The sequence below is a fragment of the Sciurus vulgaris genome, assembly GCF_902686455.1.
Source record: "Sciurus vulgaris genome assembly, chromosome: 4".
NCBI lineage: Eukaryota > Metazoa > Chordata > Mammalia > Rodentia > Sciuridae > Sciurus > Sciurus vulgaris.
The window spans coordinates 88,027,021-88,051,442 of NC_136464.1; the positions used below are offsets into that span (position 1 = coordinate 88,027,021).

The window sequence follows — 24,422 nt, forward strand, 5'->3', positions numbered from 1 at the left end:
GGCAATGGTCAGTGTGGGGCAGGAGGCTGTGGCCCTCAGGAGGACAGCCAGAGGGACCCAGAAGGCCCTGCAACTTGGTTGCTGGCACCAAAGGCCCCGTATGGACCATCTATGAATTCCCTCTGTTGCATTTCAGCCTGTTTAACATAAGCAACTCATCTGTCAACCACTGAGTACCTCTGAGTCCCACCAGGGCCCCTGACCAGGCACCAAGTTTCCCTACCTCTACAAGGTCCAGGTAGAAGAGTGACTGGACTGAAACACAAATATCAGATTACTGGCTCAACCTGCCTTGATGGGGCAGACAATAGGCAAGAGCGCTTGCTGAATGAATGAACCAAAGACACCTTTCATCTGGCAGACCTTTCAACCCTGGATAAATGCTACAAATCGTGTTTTGAAAAATGGCAGCCAGCCCAGCCCTGATATTTATGACATGCTTCTTGGCCTTCCTGGGGAGTGGTGCTCTCTGCTCTTAAATTTATGGTCTTCTGGTGTAGTCCTAGACTGGCTAGGGGATTGCAAATGGGCTGTCTGCTAATAATGTATGCAGATGGTGTAGGAGGTGGTGTGATCCTTGGCCCTGGGGTCATACAAGAGCCCTCCCCACCCAGGAAGGGGGTGCTCCAGGCCCAAGAAGCATCTTCTTCTGCTTCCATTTTCCCCTTTGCAAAGACCTCAAAGTTCATAGATAAGTCAGTGTATGTCCCAACTGTCATTTCTCATTATTTTTGACATGGTTCCATACTATCTCTCCTTTCTTAATATTTATATTTAAAATGACTCACTGTCCCCTAAAGCCTAGATGACCTAGGGCCATAAACACCAGGTTCATTCTCCTGCCATGTGTGGGCCTGGGCTAAATTGGTTGGAGACTCCCATGGGAGCCTATGCAGGGATTGGGGAAATATGGGGAGGATTCAATTCATATCCCAACTTGGCCCCTAGAAGGGAGACCTCTGAGAAGGGAGACCCTGAGAGGAGAGTCAAGGCTAAGGGCCTCCCTGAATACCCCTAAAGCCACACAAGTTAGATTTTATTAAAGAAGCAAGTGAATTTCCCTTCCAGGGGTTCTGAAAGTCTTCAGGTGGGAGGTGTCATTAGAATAAGCCCTTTGATGCCCAAGGGCTGACCTGAGGGTGGCCCAGGCACTGAGAGATTCCTTGGAGGCGCACAAGTGACCACTCTACCTGCCATGCATTTCCAGAAGAACGCAATTCATATAGCAGAGCAGATCTCCCCAAGATGAGCTAGGTCAGCATGTGGAATTTGATCTCTAAGGACAGAAACTGGGAAGAAGACTGCCATGCTGGAGCCTGGCTGGGACCCACCACCTGTTGTGACTGCAGGCACGCCCAGATGGGGCAGTCACCCAGTCAGATTTCCACACACCTGCTCTGGGCAACACTCATGGCCATATACTATGGATCAGCCACAGAGGCTGGGCCTGTTTAGTAGTGGCCACTTACTCCCTATGGCTTTCCTGCCTTTCTAAGTATGGAGATGAAAATATCTGAGTGGAAAAGAGTCTCAATCATAAACTCAAGCATTCTTGCATTTGGAAAATAACCGCTTTAATAAAATAGACAATATGACAGTTTCCATTAGTTTCCAATAATCAAGCCCATGTTTTTCAGTGCAAAAAGCCCTTGATAAGGTGAGTTGTGTGATTTCACGTGCAACTTGTCATTATCAGCTTACAGTTCCCAGCATAAATGTGTGGTCTTATTCTTTTTAGAGAAGTCCCATGGACCACAGAAATAGTTTGGGGTGCAGAGCACTGATTGCCAGAGTCCTTTTATGAGAACCCCAAGGACATGAAGCCCTGGAAGCTCCCATTGGATACAGAGTCCAGGCCCCACATCACATCAGCTGCCTTCTGCCTGATGCTGCTGTCCCAGGGACACGTGGCTACTGTGCCAGAGCTTCTACCACCTTTTTCCTCCTACCCCTCTGCAGACCAGCAGAATATTCTCCCCTTCTCATCTCCAACCAGGAGTTTGGTCTGGTTTCTTCGGAAGAGAAAGAAAAGATAAGAGTGTGATTACTTTGTATCCCAGCCAGCATGCAGGAAATTGCAACATGGGGGAAGGAGTGGGAGAAATGTAAACTGTATTGAAGGGGACGGGGGCGTTTGAGCTCTGAGATTTGTGATTCCCAAAGCACTGAAGGGAGTCGAAGCTTTTCAGGCTCCAGGGAGCAGGCTGAGGCCCTGTCTCCAGCAAATCCAGGGGAATCTCCTGTCCTGTGAGAGATGCATCCAGGGCCCCAGGCACAACAGGCAAGTCAGCCAGTGAGGAGTGCTGCTTTGGACCCTTCTTTCTAGTCCCCATGCCCGCCCCACCCCAGCTAGTCCCGCATCCATGCAATTTCCACCACCAGAAAGAGGAGAATAGTCCACTCCAGTCCAGGGAGGAAGGAAGGGGGCTCTAAAAGGTCAGAAGCCACCTGAGACTATACCTCCTAGAGTGCAGAGAGGACTAACCACAATAACTACTTCCAACCTGGTCTCTGTGACAATAAAATCAATGGGTATCAACTGTCACTTCTGAAACTTTGTTGTCCTACATGGGCCCTTGAAAGGCATTTTCTGTTAATGTAAGATGTTCATCATCAAATGCTACAATCAGCAGTGGAACTCAGGAAAAAAAAGTCTCTCTTTAGGATAAGATGACAAAATAATATGCTTCTACCTTTTGCATTTCTTTAGGAATTCATGGATAGTCAAGACCAAGAGAGAAAGAGTATGTATGAGTTTAAAAAATAACAAAAATCATCAAAAACACTCCCTAAGGCCCTGTAGGGCCCTGGGGGACTGCAGCCTATGTCTGGCGCGCCCCCTGGGTCTTTGCCGGGAGGTGGCATTCCTGAGTCTGATGGCCGGAGTCCAGAGCAGCTGGGACTTTTCTAGGGGTGGCCACAGCACCCTCTGCTGGAGGCCTGAGGAAACCGGGTTTTACCTACCTAGACACAGCCAGCGCTGTCACAGCAGGGCTGGTCTTGCTGGGTTTCCCAGTCAAAGCCAAGCTGACATCCAGCTCTCTACTCAAGGCAAGGTTCTTTTCCCACTTGTGACCTGCGGGAAGCATGTGAGAGAATAGTTAGAACACCCAAGTGGTTTCACATATGAGCCTGTGTGCATCCACACATGGAACCACAAACACATACACACATATTTATATTTGTGGTCAGCAACTTGTTAAATTGAGGGGGAAAATATATTTAATCTTGGCCTGTGCTGTTGCAAAAAGGGCCGTCCCAATTTAATTTGCAGGCTGTGATAGTTACATGTGCTGACGTGCCGCGGTATCCATTGTGTACCAAATTGGATTTGTGTATTATTGCTTTCTAAATTGCATGCCTAGTTCAGCAAAATTGTTCATCAGTGTTTACTGGCTTTATGCTTAATAAGATGCCCCATAATACCTTGCTGCCAGGATGTAATGCAGCCCGTAATTGCCTAGTAAAAATAAATTATATAAAGTCGGCATTATCAACTTATCTAAATCCTCTCATGCCACAACCAATAATTAAATGCTGAGAACGTTTTTTTCAAAAAAATATAACTCAATGACTGTTACTTGACTCATTTTAATGACTGCATTTGGGGACAGACAGCAATTCCTTCAACATAAAGGTTGAGATGGAGAGACACCAGCTGGGTATGTGCCTACAAGGCCACTTTGCTGGACTTGGGGGCAGGAGGCAGGGCAGCAACAGCTGTCCTGGGGTGTCATCTACGTGTGCAGACAGGCCCACACACCAGGAAATGCAGGAAGGCTAAAAGTCGGGGAAGCTGCCTTGAATTAGAACCAGGCATTTGTAAATTCCTGTGCAAGTCCAAATAACAAGCATTTCCCGACAGCTTTTTAGGTACCAGATTGAGTTCAGTCTAGGAGGTGATTTCTGAAATAAAATGTACCCAACTGGGTTGGTCCTTGCTGCAAATGACAAATAAATGAATTCTGGGCAGAAATTAGATTAGCTCTGCCCACAAATGCAGTCTCCTTAATATCTTCAAAGATCTCCTTTCTTGCCCCTTAAGACATTTGAGGTGTTACAATAATATATGCACCAAGAGGACACACGTGCAAATATCTATGTGTCACGCCTAATACTGATCCCTTTCCAACAAAACAGTTTTGAGCAATATTATAAGAACAACATGCTTCCTTATTAAAGACCTCCAGTGGGTTAGATTTGCAAATCTGCACATAGATATGTTGACTCTAAACTACGGCTCAATCTAATTTTTTTGACTATGTCTGTGCCATTGTGTCATTTTATCCTAATCTTTCCTGTAATGATAACCACCATCCTGGCAGTCAATTGAGTGGGGCATGGTAATCTCAGTCACGACAGATAGCAGGGGAAGGATGTGGATCAGGGACTCTGTCCGCTGCAACCATTCTGTAATTTCCCTTATGGCACTGGTTGCTGTATTCAAAGAGAATACATTGTCAGGAGTCTGAGAAAATAACAATCATGACCAGCATTTGCGGATTCTTGTCTATGTCAATTGGTTTTCTGTCATCACACTCTAGATAGGAAATATATCCATTTGACAGAGAGGAGATGGGGCTAGACAAGTTTCTGGGACAGAGTTAGATCTAGAGCCTCATTCCTCACTTCTCATTCACTAGACCCCGTGGCCAAGGGACACAGACAACTTCACCACAACTGTTGACACTGAATAAGAGACCTGTGAATCTACTGAGATGTCCAGATAAAGGAATGGCTCTGAGATGTCTTTTTTTCACCTATCTATCCACCCACCCACCCACCTATCTATCCATCCTTCATTTTGGGGCATCCATCTATCAACCATGGACTAAGTTAATCCCTTTAGCCTATAGGGCCTGGATAGCTTCAAGTGGGAAGTAGATCCTAAAACCGAAATGGAGTGCAGTCTCACGTAGCTGTATCCCATGTGATCATTATAAATAAGTCTTCCACCCTTAACACTGGTACAAACCTCACTATCAAAGCTCTCACCTCTTCACTTCCACCACAGCTGTTCAGTCGCCCCTGTTACCGTCACTTCCTCTATGTAGACTTTGTCTCTCAACTCCCTAAGGAGTTTAACCCTGCTCTCCCAGGTTTCCTTAGAATTCATAAACTTTATACTACTTTTCTTACTAAAATGGGCTGATTCCTCATGGTCTCCAAGTACCCTGGAGATCCTAGGATAAGTTTACTGAATGTTGTTCTTAGTCTGTGGTGTTAGACTCTGGATCAGCACAGTTTATTGACAAGGGTCCCTGGATAGTATTATCTTGAAGGAAGTGATCCCTAGGACCTAGGACAAAGTAGGGGCTGAGTGATTGTCCTATGTGCTTACATAATAAAAGAACTATGTTTTTGCATAACAAAATCAACTATCCATGAATTGATGACTAAATGAATCAAGGAGGTGTGAGATACATTTTAAATCATTGAAAATGGCTACTATTTTCAGAAGCCAGCCCTCTAAAATTAGGGAAATTCTCTTGTGTGAATGATCACTTGTTGGAAAGCAAATGAACCAGGAGCCAGCTACCAGTAGGGGTCAGTATGATAGGAGAATTCTCACTTCACCAAAACATGTTTCTTTTGATTGTGAGACCCATCAAAGATCTGGGCTGGGATCTTTGATGAAGACAGAGCTGAGAGAGAGGTTCGGCTGCACTGGAGGAAGCCATGGTGGTGGATATTAAGCAGCTAGTCACCCATGAATGGGTAAGCAGGGAAAGGACAACAAAGGGTGACTGAAAACCACAGGGCCTCATCTGACAGGCAAGCCCCTGGAAGTTTGGGGCCTGTTATGTCAACCCCCCACCCCTCCATAATTTTATTCCTTCAAGAAAAACTGTTGTTTCAAGATCATGTCACAACCTACCAAGTGACCTGGACCCTTCCTTATCGTGAAAGCTATGTCTCAACTCCCAATCACCCTGACCCTCACAAAGGAAGTTTGCTGAGGGTTATTCAAAGACTAATAAATCAATTAAGGGAGGCAGGGAATTCATGCAAAAATAGGGGGACTCAATTTCCTCAAATTCTGCCTCTGTGAGCACCACACCATCCTCTATTCCAGGTGGTCCCAGCAGTTCCTATGCTGTCAGTCAAAAGTCAGAAGATGAACCTGGGCCAGCCCAGTGGCACATGCCTGTAATGCCAGCAATTCAGGAGACTGAGACAGAAGCATTGCAAGTTAGAGACCAGCCTCAGTAACTTAGTAAGCCCCTCAGCAACTTAGTGAGCCTCAAAATGAAAAATAAAAAGGCTAGGGATATTTCTCAGTGGTAAAGTGCCTCTGGGTTCAATCCCCAGTACTGAAGAAAAAAAAAAAAAAATAGGCGGATCTGGGCAGGACTTTGGGAACTTCCCTGGGCAGGAGAGGTGTGCCCTCCTTGACTCTCCCTTGAGAATGTCCTCTATACCTTTTTTCTAACCTTTCTAATAAATTCACGCCAGCTACTCTGAGTCACATATCTGAAATCTTTCTGGCATGATTGCAAGAATTGGGGTAACCAGATAGCTATGGTGAAAGTGAGAGAGGACAGTATTTTTTTAATTTAAAAAAATTTTTAAAAATTCTAATTAGTTATACATGACAGTTGAATGCATTTATGCATTTTGGTAAACCACACAGCTTTGATAGTGGGTTTTGTGCCTGTGTTCATGATGGACAGATTGGTGGTTCTGATTCCACAGCAGTGGTTAAGATTATCCAGCAGTTGTTGGTGTGGCTGCTATAAGTGGGAGAAGTAACTTTTTTGCTAGGTAACTTTGGGCAAGTTGCTGACCTCTCTATGCCTCAGTTTTCTTATCTCTATCAAATGGCAGTAATATCTACTGCAAGGACTGCATGAAAAATGAGAAAGTGGGTGGTAAGTGTTTGAAGAGGAAGCTTCTCACAGTCAGCTCTCTGCAATCTCAACTCTGTAATGGTGGACACGGTGGCAGTGGTGGCTGAGGCTGTAAGGACGGAAGGTGGGACAGGATCTCTTACTTCAGTCTTATTTGCCACAACCCAAAGTGGGTTTTGCTGCAGAATAGTGGTTCTCTTACTTTGGGGCACACCATGACATGTAAATGCTAACAACACCCAATCTTCCAGTGGGTTAGGCTGAGTAACAGGATGGGGATACAAATTTTTAAATAAGCCCCTGAGCAATGCTCATGCAGATGCAGATGATCCACTTAGAGGAACTTGCTGTGGGGAATTGGGTTGGTGGATCCATGGTCAATGGGGCAGTCTACGGTGTGATGGATCCACTTCCTCAACCCTGGGAAAGTGTCCCTTCCCTTGCTCTGTGGCCTGGCTGTCCAGGCAAATAGGCAGCTGGTTCCAGGTTGTGGGTTGGGGAATTTGGCATTCAAGAGCCATCCAGGCAGATGGAGAGCATCAAACCAAGATCATCAAAGCATGTCTTCCCTGCTGAATCTCAGGAGTACTAGACATTCACAATACCATCCTGTGTCCAAGAAGCAGCCCAGGGCTCACTGGTTCTAGCAAGAATGAGGTGAGGACTCAACAGGGTCTCTCATAATGCTTCACATTTCATCAGAAACTTTCAGTAAACAAATAATTCTTTTGTCCCCAAACATGGCAGCAACACCCAGGGCCTTGGTGGCTTCCCTAAGCTCTGCAGACTTGGGTGGAACTGCAGCTGTGGGCCAAAGGCATGGAAAAGGGAGGGAAAGAGGGTAGTTTGCAAGGCAAGGGTGGTCTCCTCCTGGCCAGGCAGGTACCTCTGGGGCTTGGAGGCTGAACAGAGGGCTCCTCTGCCACTGCCTGCCTGGGAACAGACATCTTCACATCCTCAGTCTTCCAAATCTGTCCAGAAAAGAGAACATGTCATAGGCTGGGGAAATTATCATGTCTGCAGGCTGAGAGTGGCCCAACCTATTTCTTTACACTGGGAGGACCCTGAAGGAAGGGAAAGGAGGATGTCCTCTAACCCTTTCACTTCTGGTTTAGACTTCAGCTCCCCTGCGTGGAGGTTCAGTTGATCACAATGGCATCATGAATAGGTTCACTCCCACCTATAGATCACTATGTACATCTCCCTCCATCCCTGCACTGCACTGTGGAGACTCTGGAGTCAGTCTATGATCATAGTACTGTTAACATCCTCTTGTCCCTAGTGTCACCTCTTGTTTTCTTTTTTCTTTTCTTTTTTTTTTTTTGTATCTGGCCCTTGGTCCCAATCCCTAAATGTGGGTGCTCTCAGTCCAATTTTGTATGGCTTCTCCCTTGCTGAATCTGGATTTTTATCACTAAGGGAGAAGAACCAGCCTCCACTCAAGTGATGATTCTGCGAGCTTCCACCAGGCCTCACACAGCACTGGTTGATTCAGAAGTTCAATGATTTTGTTGAATGAATGTGTGTCGAGTGTACAGAAGACTCCCACTTGTACCCAGGAAAGAAATGCACTTTCCACCCAGGCACCCCAGGCTTTCCTGGCTGACCCACAGGTTGAGAAAATATCCCATGAAGCATGGGTTCTGTGACTTCCTCACCTTCCAGACAGCCCAAGACACTCTGCTCTCTGTAGAACCCTCTGCGCCACACAGGTCATAGATGATCCATCTGTGGGGACTTTCTAAGGATCCCTGCACAACTTCACCTCTCCTGTCACTCACACTGGCCCTTAGGCCTGCACAGACTTTTCCACATGCTCTGACTTTCTCTCATCCTCAGGACTTAACTGAAATGCTACTCTCCCAAGGTCTCTCTGATAGAAAGAGATCCATTCTTTCATTGGGCTCCCACCACATAACTCCATTTCTTATCCCAAAGTATCATCTAATTCTGGGACTTTGGGCTAGGTGGTGTTGGAGGGAAAGGTCAAGTTTTAACCTTTAGTATGCACACAGCAGGCTTTCATAAATGTTTGAATTCCATGGACATTTGCCTGAATATTTTGTGCAATTGACATTTCCTTTCATAAAACATGAAATTCAAATGACAATTTCTTGAGTAAGTTTGTTAGTTAATCCTTATCTTTCCTCATTCCTTTATTCCTCCTGTCATTCTCAGAAAAATCACTTGTGACTTCTTCCATCTTTTCCTTTGATCTTAATTTTTTTTTTTTTCCTCTTGGCTTCCTGAAGCTCTTTTCTCTCTATGCCTGTCCTCAGACAGTCCATGGCACTCTTGACTATCTCCACCATGCCATGTATCACACACATACTATTTTCTGTTTGCCTCCTCTTCTAGAAGTATCCTGGGAGTATCCTGGTAAAAAAAAGGGTCTGTTTCTTTTCAATTTCTGTATCTGAAGTGGTTTGTATGAAGTATCTAGCATGGAGTCAGAGTTCAGTGAATGTTAGATGGCTTGTTGGGATAATAGATTAAGGGATGATTAGAAACAAGGAAGAGGGAAGAATGGATGAATGCATGGATGGGTAAGTGGATGGGTTGAAGGATGGATGGATAGAGAAATAGTTGTGTAGGTGAATAGATAGATTAGTGAATGGATAAATGGGGGGGGGCAAATTAGGCTGAATAAATTACACACATCTCTATTTTTATAATCTATTGAATTTGACCATTCAGCATTCATACCTTGTAACAGTGTTTATCTGTGCCTGGGTTTGTGTTTGCATATGTGTGTGTGTGTGTGTGTGTGTGTGTGTGTGTGTGTGTGTGTGTGTGTGTGTGATTACATGTTTATAAAATTGCAAGAATTACTTTTTGCTTGCAAAAAAGACTTGTCTTTCATTTGCGGTACCATACCTTGTCTGAAATGGTCCCAAATGCAACCTGCAGATTTGAACCCCTGGAGCAAGTGGGCAAAATGGAGATGGAGACATTTCCTGTGTCATGTCCTCATTCTGCCCAAGACAAACTTACCCGAACTATGCCATCGTGACTCCCAGTGATGATGACATGGCTTGTGTCGCATGCTGGCCCCTCCATCACACAGCAGCAGTTAATGGCTCCCTCTGGTCCCCAGGCTGTGGTGATGCTGGCCAGGGGCTGTCCATTGACATTCCATAGGGATAAGTGGGCTCCCGCACAGGAGACAATGGTGCCCTGCAGCAGTGAGAGCAGCCTTTACCCTAAGCCGGAGTCACTGCTAGTCTATCTGCCACTTGCTTAGTCACTCAGTTTGTATATGTAAGCACCCTAAACTGCCATCTTCTAAATACCAACTAAGGTATCTCAAGACCCCCTAAGACAACCACTTCTTTTCAGCTAATTCATAGGTCGGTTGTATCTTCACACAATTATAAATTCTTTGCTCATTTCATACTGCAATCATGTTTGGATATTGCTTTCCCCAGTAGATGTTGACTGGTCCACCTTCTGGGCTCCTCTAAGTTCCCTCTCCCTGGTCTGACCCTGGTGGCCATAGAAGACCCAACCTGAAGACCATCCCTGGCTCTGGACAAAAAGTCTATACCTGGTTGGCCAGCCCTGCTCCCAGGAGGACATTTTGGATTTTCTCTGATGAAGGGCAGGGTAAAGGGATTCAAGTGACTGCACATGGTTCATAAACTTGTGCAGTGCTCCTCAGGAGGAACTCTCTGAGGAGATATTTCCCCATTGCATCTCTGCAAATGTTTATATTTAGAGGCGTTGCTCTCCAAGCCCTGTCTATCCTGTACCCAAGAGAGTAGTGGTCATGCCTTTAAGCCTTACCTAATCACAGAAGGGATATAGTAAGCTCCCCAAAACTGTGCACTATTATGGCACTTTCTGAATTGCTGAAGATAGATGACCTGAGGCCAAAGGCTATGTCTAAAACATCTCTGCCCTGCTCCCAGCACTGGGTCCAGAAAGCACATACTGAACTCAGTTGGCTCCAGGACAACTTACCTTGAAGCCAGTATTCTCTTATGTCTGGGAACACAATTAATTATGGGTTTTATGTTCTCCCAGATCAGGTATTGGGGCCTTCCTCAATTACATTAACTCATCTACCTATTCATCTACCACCCATGAATCCATCATTCATTCATCCATCTGCCATCTACTCATCCACTTATCCCCTGACAAATCCATCAATCCACACTCCCAACTATTTGTCCATCCACCCATCCATTCACCACCATCTATTCACCTATTCATCCTTCTATCTTTCCATCTATCCACCCATCCATTCATTTTCCATCCACACATCTAACATTAATTCCATATTCAAGCCTATAGGGAACAACACTTCCAGCCAAAGCTGGTGTCAGAAGGTTTGTTCATCTTCTCCCCCTTCTCCATTGAGCTTTCTGCCTACATTATCCATGCACTGAGCCCTGGGGTTTTCTATGGCACAGTATAAACCTCTGCTTCCTCAGGGAGTCCATACTCAACAAAGGGGCTTCCAACCTGGAAGAAACTGCACACTGATTTATAAATATAAATATAACTTCTTCTTACACTCATGTCCCTGAGAGGTTCATCTTTGCTAGCCACATGGAGGCAAAAACAGAGTACCAGGGTCAGTGATTGCCTTGGAAACCAGAGGCACTTGCTCATTCAACATGGAATGGAGAAACAGGAGCTTTACCGAGATGTCACTGATAGCAATGGCTGAGATGCCCTCCTGGTGGGCAGGCAGGCGAGCCACAAAGGTGAGGAGATCCAGGTCCCACAAGATGCAGGTACCATCCTGGGAGCCACTCACCAGCAGGCTGAAGGCAACAGATGCTGCCAGGCATGTGACAGCCTGGGAATGTCCATATAAAGCCTGGGGACAGAAAAGAGAACCATGAGTTATGAGAGGGGTCCTCAATCCAGCTACCTGAAAGGATTCCCTAACTTCCCTTTCACTGTTGGGCCCCAGATGAGAAAACAGACTCAGCATGATTCAATGAATCCAGAGCTAGTCTGTGAACATGTGCATGTGCAGGTGTGCAGGTCCACTGCTGGCCTTTGGATTTCATCCATTTCCAGGGGTTGAGGCCCAGCTGGGGAGAATCAACAGTCCCTTTATGACAACCCAACCACAGGCCATCAGTGTCCTTGTGCTTTGTCTTCCCCTGAATTCTTCTGAAATATGAAGCAGCCCATAACATGACTGACAGACAAAGGCTCTATTTGGCAAAATATGCTGCCCAGACCAGCAGCCTCAACAGATCTGGGAGTTGGCTCACAATGTGAATTCTTGAGCTATACCCCCAGACCCACTGAATCAGAAACTGAAGGTGAGGCTGTGCAATCTGCATTATCATAAGCTCTCCAAATAATTTTTAGTGCATGCTCAAGTGGGAAACACATCACTTTATGGGAAACTCAGAAACAAATGTGCTTTTGAACTAAACAGAAGGAGGAAAGGAGGTCAAGTCTTGTCAAAAAGATGTGACTTTTCAAGTATGATGGATCTGAGTTCATGTCCAGTGGGGACTTAGGACCTTGCTGTTGGCCCTCAAATTTAGCTCATCTGGGGCTTGTCCTGATTCATGGATGGCTGCATGTTCATATCTAGTTCGAGGTCTTGCTTTTTCTGGACATATTCCCAAGGGGCTAAGGTACCCCTGGGTCAATTGCTGTTGGCAACAGTGAATATTCTATCTCAAGCATCTGAGAGGCTTCTGGGAAAGCCTGATCTGAGACTCTCTGTGCTACATGTGCTTGCTGTCTCCTGAAATAAGCCATAAGGGTATGGAGATGGTGTTATGGGATGTGATTGTCCTGGCTTACCTAGTGGCAAACCTCCACCCTTAGGGCAGAGAAAACTGCTCACTCATTTTGGTCAATGAGGCTGAGAATCATTTTTCAAAGCTGTCACTTTGCCTGATCAAAGCAATTAAAAGTTCTGCCACAGGTCCCTGTTTGTCCTCAATGATGCTAATGTGACACCAACCAGATGGTGGTAGTAAGTTTTTGCACATGATCCATGGAAGAAGATTTGGCTTGTTTAGGAACATGGAAACTGTCTAAATAAATAGAAGAAAGAGGATTTGACAGGACTTTCTGATCCTCTTCCCAGAATGAACTAAGTCTGATGACTAAGTTCTGACCACAGGGGACAGAGCAACTCCAAAGGATGCAGGAAAGGGGCCCTGTTGTAAGCAGGGACCAAAGAGCAGCTCTCAGAATGTGCCTTACAAGGGGCAGCCGGTGTACACAGCTCTGCCCACTCAGTTACCTAGCCCATCAACTATGGTAATAGAAAGCCTAGGGCCCCCCATCATTTGGAAAGCAAGGGAAATTAAGGAAGGTTACAGTACTTTTAAATGTATTCCCTATGGACTCTTTAGATTTTCAGAATACTACTTCTCTAAAGGTCAATTAAAATAACTTTATTATATCATCTGACACCTAAGTAAAGTAGCAAAAACTAAATGAAATCAAATAAAAACCTCTCAAAATAATTCCTCATGATGCTTTTGTTATGATGAGATGGGTATTGTTAATTAATTATTGGTGGCATTGTAAAGCTATAGAACCATTTTGGAAAACATGTCACTGTTCAGTAATTCTACTCCTCAAAATTTATCATAAGGAAAACAATCAGAAACAAACAAGGATTTATATAAGATGTTTTCTGCAGCATTATTTAAAATAGCTAAAACTTGGAAATAACTTAATTGTCTTGTTTTAGAAGAAACGGTTTATTAAACTGTGGTGCATTGACATAACAAAACAATTGAAATGTAATTTTATGGAAATGGAATAATCTGGAACAATTGAAATGTAAATTATAGAGGCTGTAGAAAAACGAAAACAATTTGATAGACTGGGTGGGTAAAAATGGAATAAAAATATCAACGCAAGGATCAGAAAGGTATAAATATGTATATCGAGGATGGTAGTATGCAAAAATGAAAACTTTTGTGCAGATTATAGAAAATTATCTTTGAAGTGAATTTGAAATTTCTCCTTAATGTTATAATATCTTTAAACACCTTTAAAACTGTTTATGAAGTTATTTAATGATGACTTCTCTGTTTACAGGTCAGGGTGGGACCCCTTTGCTGTGTACCCAGTAGTTTGGGGGATCCCCAAAGCCACATGAGACTTTGCAGGTAAATGATAAAGTGTTTTATCATTTATCCTAGAAAGTAAGAGAATGATAAAGTGTTTTATCATTTATCCTAGAAAGTAAGAGAATGTGAAATTCTCCATGCCTTTTTCTCTGGATTTGGAGCTAGGAGAGGGTGGGCGATACATTACATTTTTATGGTGTCAATACCAGGGCCCTATGGTGCACTTTTACTGCTAAGGGGGAGTTCAGAGTAGCAGCAGAGGGGTCATCTCCTTGGTGCCACAGGCAAGCTCCAGCGTCAGGATGCAACTACCTGCAGTCTCTAGGGTGAGTGGTAAATAGATACCAGTGATGCCTAAGAGAGGGCGGGCACTCTGGTTTTTATTTCCAGCCTCTTTACTTAGGTCAGGAATAAAACCCAGGCCACTGACAACTGCAATTGTTGTTGGGGCCAGGAGTCAGACAGCCTCCATGAGTAACCTGAAATTTTGAAAAGGCATAGAGCACCACTGCTGCTTTGGGGGATTTCCTTGGAGAGTGGGTATAGGTGAAGGTCACCTGCACTCAGCCAGGTGCCACCACCCCTAGGATGAATTAGCTCCCTCCATCACTGATTCATTCACTCCTTCACTGCCCAATTATTAAGTGCATACCCTGCACTGCCTGAGGCCATGGCAGCAGGGGAGAAGGACAGGTTCTGGGAGACAGGACTGACTTGAAAGTAATCTAGAGACACAGAATGTCTGTGAAGCATGACATTCTGTTTCTGTGAAGGTTTCTGTGAAGCATGCTCAGTTTAGGAATCTGGTCAGGGTGAATTTTGTATGATGTATTTTGTTTCATTGTGTGTGTGTGTGTGTATGTGTGTATGTATTGTGTATATGTATATGTGTGTGTATATATGTATATGTGTGTGTACATATATATTATTTATTTATAATATATTTATTTATATATATTTATTTATATATATTTATTATATATATATATTTAATGCTATATAAATAACTATATATATATAGTTATTTGGGGGCTATGGCCAAACAAAAAACGTGTGGAAATTATTTTTGGTTTGAGTTGGAGGTGTCCCTAGTTATATTCTAGGGAAAGTTCAAAAGCACACAGGGAAAAGCATGAGTTTTCAAGGTAAACAAACCCAGGCTCAAGTGCACACTTAGCCTGAGACTGTTTCCTCATCTGAAATTGAGAATAACATTCCTTCACAAGAATAAAATTAGTGCTGAGAGAGGTCCTGGTGCATTTTGAGTGTTAAGGAAATGAAAATCCCACCCTAATAAGTATTACAAGTGGTGTTGGTCAAGAGGTAGGACCAACCCTGCTTCCGGCCTACCTACTGTTGGTCTATTCTTGCCGCAATCACTTCCCTTCTGACATGATCTCATTTTCTGGGTCTGTGAACTTGAATGAGCCCTGCACTTCTTTGCATCTCAGTTGTTGTATTCATTGAGAAAATAGGGGTGATAATATAGTTGTTTTACAGAACTGATGTCTGGTAAAATGAGGCAATCCATGCAAGAGTGCTTGGCGTAGTGGCCAGTCCATGACAAATGCTCAAAAAGTATCATCTGGTGCAAGGAAACAGATTTCACTAACGCTGAGTATAAACGAAAACAGCTGCCAGTGGCCCAGCCCAGCACACTGGTGTGGGCCTCCACAGAGGCACCTGCCCTGTGCTCATCAAATCTACGTAGGGGATTAAACAACGCTCCTGAGTGACAGAGCTGTGGGCCACCCTCCACTCCTCACTGTGCTCCCTCTCCTGAGGGAGGCAGGGTGCTAGGGGTGTTCAGGTCCCACTGCTGCGCAAGGCACTGCACCTGCCTGAGGTGCCATGCCTGCCAGCAGTCCTGTCCCTGTCCAAAACACTGTCCTGCCTGAGGTAGCACACCCACTTGAGGCACATACCTGCCTGAGGCGCAAGCCTCTTGGGCGACCTTTGACCATGCTGAGCTCCCACACACACACCACAGCACTGGTCCCAGAGGTGACAATTATTGTGGGGGTTGGGCACACAGCACACAGACAGCGGCCCCAAGCAGCCAGGTTCTCGAACGTCATCAGGATCTGTGGAAGATGGGGAATGAGCACTCGGGTAGGGCTGGCAGTGGCCAGGTAGCCAGGACAGAGTGATGGAGATACCCCAGCAAGTCTGGGTGTCCTAGGAACCAGGGACAAGTCTTGTGTTCAGGATCCAAGTTCAGGTGATCACATCCAGGGCATTCTAGGTCCATCTCTAAGGTGGAGCCTCTACTCTAGTGGTGGGGAGAGACAGGTGGAGGGATGCCATGAAAATTCTGTGAGTCTGCCAGGGGCATCGACTCAACATGAGGTGGTAGGGACTACTTTCTGAAGGGGGCACATCTGAAGCCAGTTTTGATGGCTGCCTCATGAAGCCAGTTAGGAAAGGGTAAGATAAGCATGGAGTGTCTGGAATTGGCTGGATGTGATAGGATGGGTGGGAGGAGAGGGGTGCTGGGGAGAAGGTGAGGGCAATTGGAAGATAAAGGTGGAGTGGGAGGGCTGGTGAACAGAGGGCTTGCTCCTGAAAGGTAGCTGAATGTTTAGCATACGTTTTCCCAGTCTAAGCCATGTCTGGAGTGGCAGAAGGCCCCAGACTTGCCACCTGCACCGAGTGCACATCTGGGTGGGCTTAATGTAATCAGGGGACCAGCCAGACTATGCTCTGGAGGAGGCACTGTGCACTGTCAATGTGAAGGTTCAGATCCTAGGAACATGGGTTGGAGGCCTGGCTCATGAGGGTCTTTTCAGGGTCCCATGAACCCTTTCTATCCTAGACTGTGGGCACAACCTCAGGGGGAAGTGTGTGTAGGTAGCTGTCTCTGCCTTGGGCTTGCTGATCTACAGACATCTCAGCATCCAACTAGAAGATGCTGCCTCTGCTCCCCTGTGGCCACTCACCTTGTCTGAGCCATAGCTCCCTAGGCAGCAACTGAAGTCGTCAAAGCCCCAGCTAAAGGTCCTGTTCCAGAGAGGAGGCAGGAGCACCTTGTTCTTCTCCACAGCCAGGATAGTCTTCTCGGTAGGGACAATATGGCCAATGGCCCCTTTGGGGGACTCTGATCCTAGGGAGAAAAGGTACATATCTACCCCCCAGTAAGTATGGCAGAGCATATGCAGTGAGGGACAACACCTATTTTGGCTGGGCCCAGAAAGAAGGAGTCACTGCAGACCAACTATGTGCCAGATACACAGCAGCTCACTAAGACTGCCTTAGCTCTGCTGATGGCCTGTGTCCCCTTTCCTCTAGCTTGGGCACACACATTAAGCCAGTGGCTGCATAGGGCTTTAGTGTTTTAGCAATGATGCCAGGGGAGAAGGAGGCCAGGCTGTCTGTTGGGGAAGATCGCACAAAGCCATAAGGCTACAGGGGGATTTTGCCTATCCAGATCTTCCTGCCTTACTCAGGGAGGCAGACCCCATGATATGTAGCATAGCCCCAGTCCTTCACTATCGTCACTGTAGAAGCCAGGCTTGGCTCCAGCTGGAATTCAGCTCAGAGTTCAGGATTTGCTGAACTCTACTCCCTGCCTAGTTATCCTAGGCAAGTCAATCTGCCCCTTTCTACCTCAGAGCGCTTTCTGTGGAATGAAGATAATGATCCCCTCTCAGTGTGTTCCATCTGGCTTGTGTGAGGACTCACTGCTGAGAATGTGCATCTTGTCCACTCCATGTTGGGGGCCACCCACTTCCCTGCACTGTGCTGGGTAAAGTGGGGGACTCAGTCACTTCCTGAGTCCTACAAGTCACAGACCTAGGAAGCAGTTGGGCTGGGACTCACACCAGTCTGTCTGCCCCAGGGCGCATGTTCTTAGTAACCAGCACCAGCCCACCTGGATTCTTGGGAACAACTGTTGCCAAGGCATGGAGGTGGCAAGTCTGCCTTGGAAAATTTGAGACTGTTCTTCAGAGGGGATGAGAGAGAAAGAAGGATATTTATATATGTGCATATGTAGATTGTATGTATATAACTGTGCATGCGTGCAAGAGAGAGAAGGGTGTATATCTGACTCACACATACATGTAGGTCTTCAGAAGTCAGGGTCTAACAGAGTAGTACTGGAAACTTCCAGGCCTCCCCAGATTCCCACTGTATTTGGAGATAAAGCCATTCAAAGCCAGACCCTGGTACTTGGCCAGCTCTGTGCCCTGAATCTCCAGAGGAACCCAGTCTGTGAAGAGACCACCTTGGGACAGTGTACAGAACAAGCAGGGGTAGATAATTACCTTTGACTGTGACCTGGGAGGGCCTCAGTGACTGTAGGCTGTAGAGAAAGGACTGTGAGTGGCTCTGCAGGCTGGCAGGTATGGAGACATCCTTTCCAGGTGATGGCTTCCCTGTGGTGGTCCTGGCCGGGTGGGGTTTAGTAAAGAGCTAAAGAAGTACATATATCACACAGGTTATTAGGGGACAGATGTCCAGAGGCAGAGCTTTCCCCATGCACACTATAGCTGTGCCCTGATCTGGGCACTGTCAGGACTGGGCTTCCTTTTCAAGGAGCTACAGCATAAACTGAACCCTCTTGTCTGACCCTCAGATGTTGCAGATGAAGGGTTTGGAATTCACAGAGGGGCAGCTACTTTCTCAAGGTCATAGAACTAGCTCTCCTAGCTACCAAATCTCTTCTTCCCCAAACTGCCTGGGCAAAGGCTGGCTCTCCAGCTGCACTCTCTGGTTGGGCTTCTGCAGGGCTGCTTTCTCCAGTCATCTGCATCCTGCATTCCCAGAGGCAAACATCTGCCAGACACCATGCTGGGCACAGAAGTGGGGACAGAGGACAAGTTTAATGGGCAACTGGAGGTTTCAGAGCAGCACTGGCTCAGTCACAGCCCTTGATCAAATGCTGAAAAATCTAGTAAGCCTGTGTTGGTGATCAATTCAAATAGAAATTAAAACAATGGTTTTTCAAGGAGCATTTCATAGTGCACATTCTTCCTCACACTGAATGGCTAATGTGTCCACAGACTGGGTCTCTGGTCCCTGCAACAGTTTTAATAGGCACAGTGCCTGAATGGAACAGTGTGTGGTCCTAAGCACTTGTCTTCACACTGGGACAGTCATTCTGATGACTACTTAGAAACATTTTTAAAAGCTCATATTGATATACAGGTTAAGATACTTAATCCAAATATCCAAAATCTGAAATGCTCTGAAGTTCCAAATCTTTTGAGTGCTGATATGATGATCAAAAAGTTGAAGTTTGGAGCATTTCAAATTTCAGGATTAGAGATGCTCAACAGGAAAAGTGTATGCAAATATTAAAACAAACAAACAAAAAACTAAAATCTGAAACACTTTCTGTCCAAAGCATTTCAGACAAGATATGAGTGTCTTATATCATTACATAAAATAAGAATATAAAATTGTATGTCCTCCATAATTATACTGATTGGAAAGTATTTGTGTGTATGTACAAGGCTGTGAGTGCATAAAACTGGACCCAGTTGGATAGTGGGCCTACATTGAATTGTTTTATCGCTTTTTCTGTATTATTATATATTTTTTTAATTTGACAAACAAAACTACTAAGCCACTGAGTTTCCTAAAATCCTTCCCTATCCACAAAACTGCAAACATGGTTAGTGCCATCTAATCTCCAAGTCACTACAAGCCCCTCTCATGTCTCTTATATCTGGGAGCAGAGCAAACTCACAAAGCCACAAAGGGACAGGTGGAAAATATATTATTAGTTTTACAAAAGCTACAAAGAGGAGCTCAGCTAGCCCTCATGGTTCATGCAGGGAAGGCTGTTGAGCAGGACTGTCCTGAATTGGCTGGGTTTGGGCACTCATTTTCCAGGATGGTTGCTGACTGTTCAGGTTGGGACCCCAGTCTATGGGGCCAGGGCTCTGACCTGAGATGCAACAAAACATTACACAGAACTCAGTTTGGAGATCATCGGAGCTGGGGTCAGTTAAATAAGCACTTTCCTTGCAAGTGTTTTCATAAATAGTCAACATAAACATACAACCTCATGTTGATGGGGAGTAGTCCCAGTGGGAGATGGAGCCAACAGGGCTAAAGGCCCAGGTGAGAACCCTGCAATTTCACCAGGGCCCAGCAGGTGGAAGGTAAGATGTTTTTGCTCCCGTGGCATATGGCCCATGCTTTGGACTTATCCACCCACATGACATATCTAACCCAGAGCTCTATTTCTGTTCTCTTTAGTAATGGTACAATCCAATTCAAGTGTTTTATTTATCCTCTCTGAGCCTCAGTTCCCTGATCCATAAAAATATACTTCCTATACAAAGAGTTTATGAGAGGATTCAATGACATAATCACACAAATAACTACATTTGTTGAGTCCCTGGTCACATTTCATATACTTTTATGTACTTGATGTCTTAACTCATTGGAAATAATTATCCTGAAGGGTAGATATTTATAAAAGAATGATGTATGATGAATTGATCATAATGTCTGTCACAAGTATCACAAAGGATGCAGCCTTCACCATACCATTAACAATGTCATCATCTTCTCTATATCAGAAGATAATGAGGGGTAAGCTCCAATACTGAGAACACAGAAAAGATGACTGGGGACCATTTTTTCCCTCCAGTCCTCTTCCTTGCTCCTGCCCCAAGAAAGAACGTCCTCACTCTCTCTCCCAAGCCCACTTTGTGCATACTCCTTTGAGAAAGCTAGACAATGATCTGCAGTACCTGTTTGGGTACCTGTCCAAAGTTGCTGACCAAACCCCAGGATGGTGCTCTTGATCAGGGGGTCACTGATGCTGCTGAGGTCCACTCTGTCTCCATAGAAGTAGGGGTGGAAGATATTAATTGCCTCGACCGCAGCTGGTCCCTGCTGCTTGATCCAAAAATGAGATCTATCCAATGATGAGGTTTGGCACTGACAAAGTCACTTTCTAGAGCCTGGAATCAAAACTCAAAAAAGTGTGAAAATCCAGGCTTCTCATGGGCTCATTCTCCCCTCTGCACAGATGGGAAGATACACATGCTTCAGAGTGCTGGTTCTGCACAGGAGAGATGACTGATGTCTCCCCAGCCTGATGAGTAGGAAGCAGGCAGATGTGCCAACCCCCCCACCCAGGGCCACCTTGTTCCTGCCTCCAGCTCATGGCAAATCAGATCTGACTGCTCCCGTCACCCCAGATCACCCACTTCATATAATAACCATGCCATTCAGAACATCTATGTGGTATGGGTCTGAGAGTGTCATCTACTTGGAAAAGACTCAGGCAGGATGATTTTTGGGGGTCATGCTGAGATCTGAATCACAGAGAGTTGGTTTTGACCAGGGATTGTCGAGAGGTTGAGACCAAGTCCAAGTATAGTGATTCAGAGAACATGCTCTAGAGTGGACTGAAGTGAGCATTGCCACGGACACGTTTCTGAACATCTCTATTCCTCAGTTTCTTCATCTGTAGTATGGACAGTAATTGTATCTTCTTCTAAGGTTAATGTGAAGATTAAATTGTGTCTGTTTGGAGCAAAGTGAGCTGTGAGGTGCCAAGCAACAGCTTGGATTTACCTATGTTGTCTTTTCCCTTTAAGACCACCTCTTGCTGGCAGGAGTAATTTCACCAATTCTTGGGCAGGGTCATGTGTATGTCTGTATGTGTGTGTGTTTGGTACTGGGGATTGGATACAGGAGCACTCTACCACTAATCTACATCCTCAGTCTTTTCTTAGATTTTATTTTGAGATAGGGTCTCAGAGGTCTCACTAAATTGCTGAGGCTGGCTTTGAATATGCATTCCTTTTGTCTTAGCCTCCCAAGTCACTTATATTACAGGCAAATGCTACTGTACCCAGCCCATGTGTATGGTCTTTGAACCTACCATCCAAGCTTCAACTTTCATGCCTCAGACCCACTCCCCTCCAGGGGACATCAGCTTCACTGAGCAGATCTCAGTTCATACAAGTACTGAGAAATCACTGACATCTGGTTGAGGGAATCTTACTAAATCATCTCTGAGATGGAAATAATAAAATCTATCCTTTTGGTATAGCTCAGTCCCCCAGGAATGTGAGTTTTCTTCATAGGGCATCTCTGTCCAGACTTGGGCATGCATCTGGCAAAGACTGTCTTACTTATATACCCAAGGGGCAAGTGTGATGACCTGAGGACCATTCTGTGCATATGCAGGCTTGCTCTCCCCAGCTAGGAGGACAGGAGATTTTCCAGACTTAGCCAGGGAGTTTAAAGCCTCTAAGTGGGAACTAACCCTCACCCTCCTCAGGCACACAGGTCCTAATGGAAGCCAGTAACATCTAACTATAACTGAAGTAATGTTTAACAGGACCAAATAATTCAGCATAGCAGCCAAGTACGCTGGATCCTTCATGGATGCAGCCTGGATGGATAGTGCTTGCTCAGATTAGGGAATCTAGGTTGGCAATATTTCTGAGCAGTTGCTACCTATAATCAAGAGGAAATGTGGCCAGTGTTTGGATGTCCTAGTCCACTGAAGAGATGGCACCTGTTTCTGCCGAGTATAGTCCTTTGGGGCTGCAGCCCTGGAACCCAAAGATGTTCATCTATAATTATCTGGATTCACTTTCTTGGTCCTCTTGGGAGGACAGGCAGTTCTCCATCTGGGCCTGGGGAAGTCTGGGCACTTGTATCAGCTTAACATCTCTGAGGTGTTTGATCAAAGTGGTTCTGAAGCCCAGAAGCTCATGCTTGAGTGATGCCGTATGAGCCTTGATCTTGATGAAAGGCATGTTTCTCCCAGACCTGGAGCACACCTTGGGGCCTTCTGTAAATGTCTGCACCAAAGCATTTGCTATGACCACAACAGAATGGCTATGTACCTGAGGGAATGGCACAGGCCAGGACCCTTTTCCTGCCACTTCATAACCAATACATTTCCATATCTTCAAGTTCTTCTGGACCATTCCTCGCCTCCTTTCCTTAAAGGAAGGCTTTACTCTCTCTTGACCCATTAGGTCCCCTTCAGTAAGCCAGAGTGGTAGACATTTGATGTACACATCCAATTAATTTGGAAGACAGGAGGTGGGGCTGGTGTTTTGCTCAATCTTCATTCCCATGCCAAGACTCTTGTTCCTCTGTTCTCTTGTTAAAAAAAATCTGTTCTCTGTGCTTTCTGAAATGCAATTCTACCTCCTCCTCAGCTTCACTGCTGCCATCTACCCACTTGGTTACTCTTCTCATTTACCAAAAATGTCATTTCCTGGGCTATACCACCTCTTCTTCTTCAAGATCTGTGATCACCTTCAGGGTCTACAATCTCTGGTCTCTCTGTTCCTTAAGCTCCACTTCTCTAATGACTTTCTTTGCCTCTACTCCACCTAAAGTCACTCACCCACTCATGGACACTCCTTGCTATAGTTTTGACCTGGAATGTTCCCCATAGGTTCAGTTGTTAAAAACTTGGCCCCAGACTGGCACTATAGAGAGGTGGCTGAACCTTTAAAAGATAGGGTCTAGTGGAAGGAAACTAGATCATTGGGGGTGGACCCTTGAAGGGGATATTGGAACCCCAGCCCTATTTTTTTTTCCTCTCTCTTTTTTTTATCTGATTGCCCTGAGATGAGTAAATTTGGTCCATCATCTTCTTCCCACCATGATATTTTGCCTCATCGCAGGCCCCAAAACAAGAGAGCCAACTGACCATGGACTGAAACCTCTGAAACTGTGAACCAAAATAAATCCTTCCACCTTTTAAGCTGATTACCTCAGGCTTTTGTCATAGCAGTGGAAACCTGTTTAACATACCCCTTAAACCATGTCAGTATCCATAACTGCTCCAATCTTCAAAGCACCCATTCCAACCTTCTAAACTGGTGAAAGGCACATCTTCACCTTGCCTGGTCACTTAACTACTTCCTAAGGCTATTCTTCCACTTTATCAGAACTTCCATTCCTCTTGACCCTTTAATCATTTGCAGTTAGTCAGCCCTCTTCTGTCATCAGCCACATCTTTATCCAACTATGACTTTCTGGGTAATAGGTCAAGCCCTCCCCAGTTCTGGAAAATTTTTTGGCCAATTGGAGCTCTATGGACTCTCCAAACCTTCTCTTAGGTATACTGGGCAGTATGATTCAGAGTATAACCCTGCTTATAGAGCTGGTTAAAGTCACTGACATCTTCCTCGACATCTAAATGCTCTACCTGCAGTGATGCCCTCTACAAAGAGACACAAGGGCAAAGCCCAATGGACTGTCAAAACAGTCCAGAAACCAGGTCATCCACTGACACCCCAGGGTATAGACCTTACCCCTTCTCTAATACAAAAGCCTTAGTGTTTGTCCCCTCCCCTGGGACAGGAGGCTTCTATGAAGATTGAGAGGATGCTGAGGTTGACTTCAGGACACCAGAGGCTCTGGTTTAACTCACCTGTCTGTGCAGACTGATGAATTTCCAAGGGTCCCCATCTGCCCAGGGAGGGAGCTGCACATCACCCAGTGCTGTCCCATCCTGCATACAGCCTGAGTGGGATGTAAAACAATAGGGATTGGGATAAAC

The 24,422-nt window shown here is 45.4% G+C and overlaps 1 protein-coding gene across 1 annotated transcript in view; it reads right to left on the reverse strand.

Moving 5' to 3' along the window:
* Window positions 1-1,262: 1,262 nt before the first annotated feature.
* The window catches only part of WDFY4 (WDFY family member 4), a 288,190-nt gene continuing 265,030 nt past the window's right edge, over window positions 1,263-24,422 (reverse strand). The window contains 12 exon segments of the mRNA XM_079138164.1: window positions 1,263-2,012; window positions 2,965-3,076; window positions 7,738-7,822; window positions 9,846-10,028; window positions 11,500-11,679; window positions 15,847-16,005; window positions 16,861-17,024; window positions 18,187-18,334; window positions 20,629-20,658; window positions 20,660-20,781; window positions 20,784-20,841; window positions 24,294-24,385. Of these exon segments, the coding sequence (XP_078994290.1) occupies window positions 1,946-2,012; window positions 2,965-3,076; window positions 7,738-7,822; window positions 9,846-10,028; window positions 11,500-11,679; window positions 15,847-16,005; window positions 16,861-17,024; window positions 18,187-18,334; window positions 20,629-20,658; window positions 20,660-20,781; window positions 20,784-20,841; window positions 24,294-24,385 (1,400 nt within the window). The 3' untranslated portion in view covers window positions 1,263-1,945.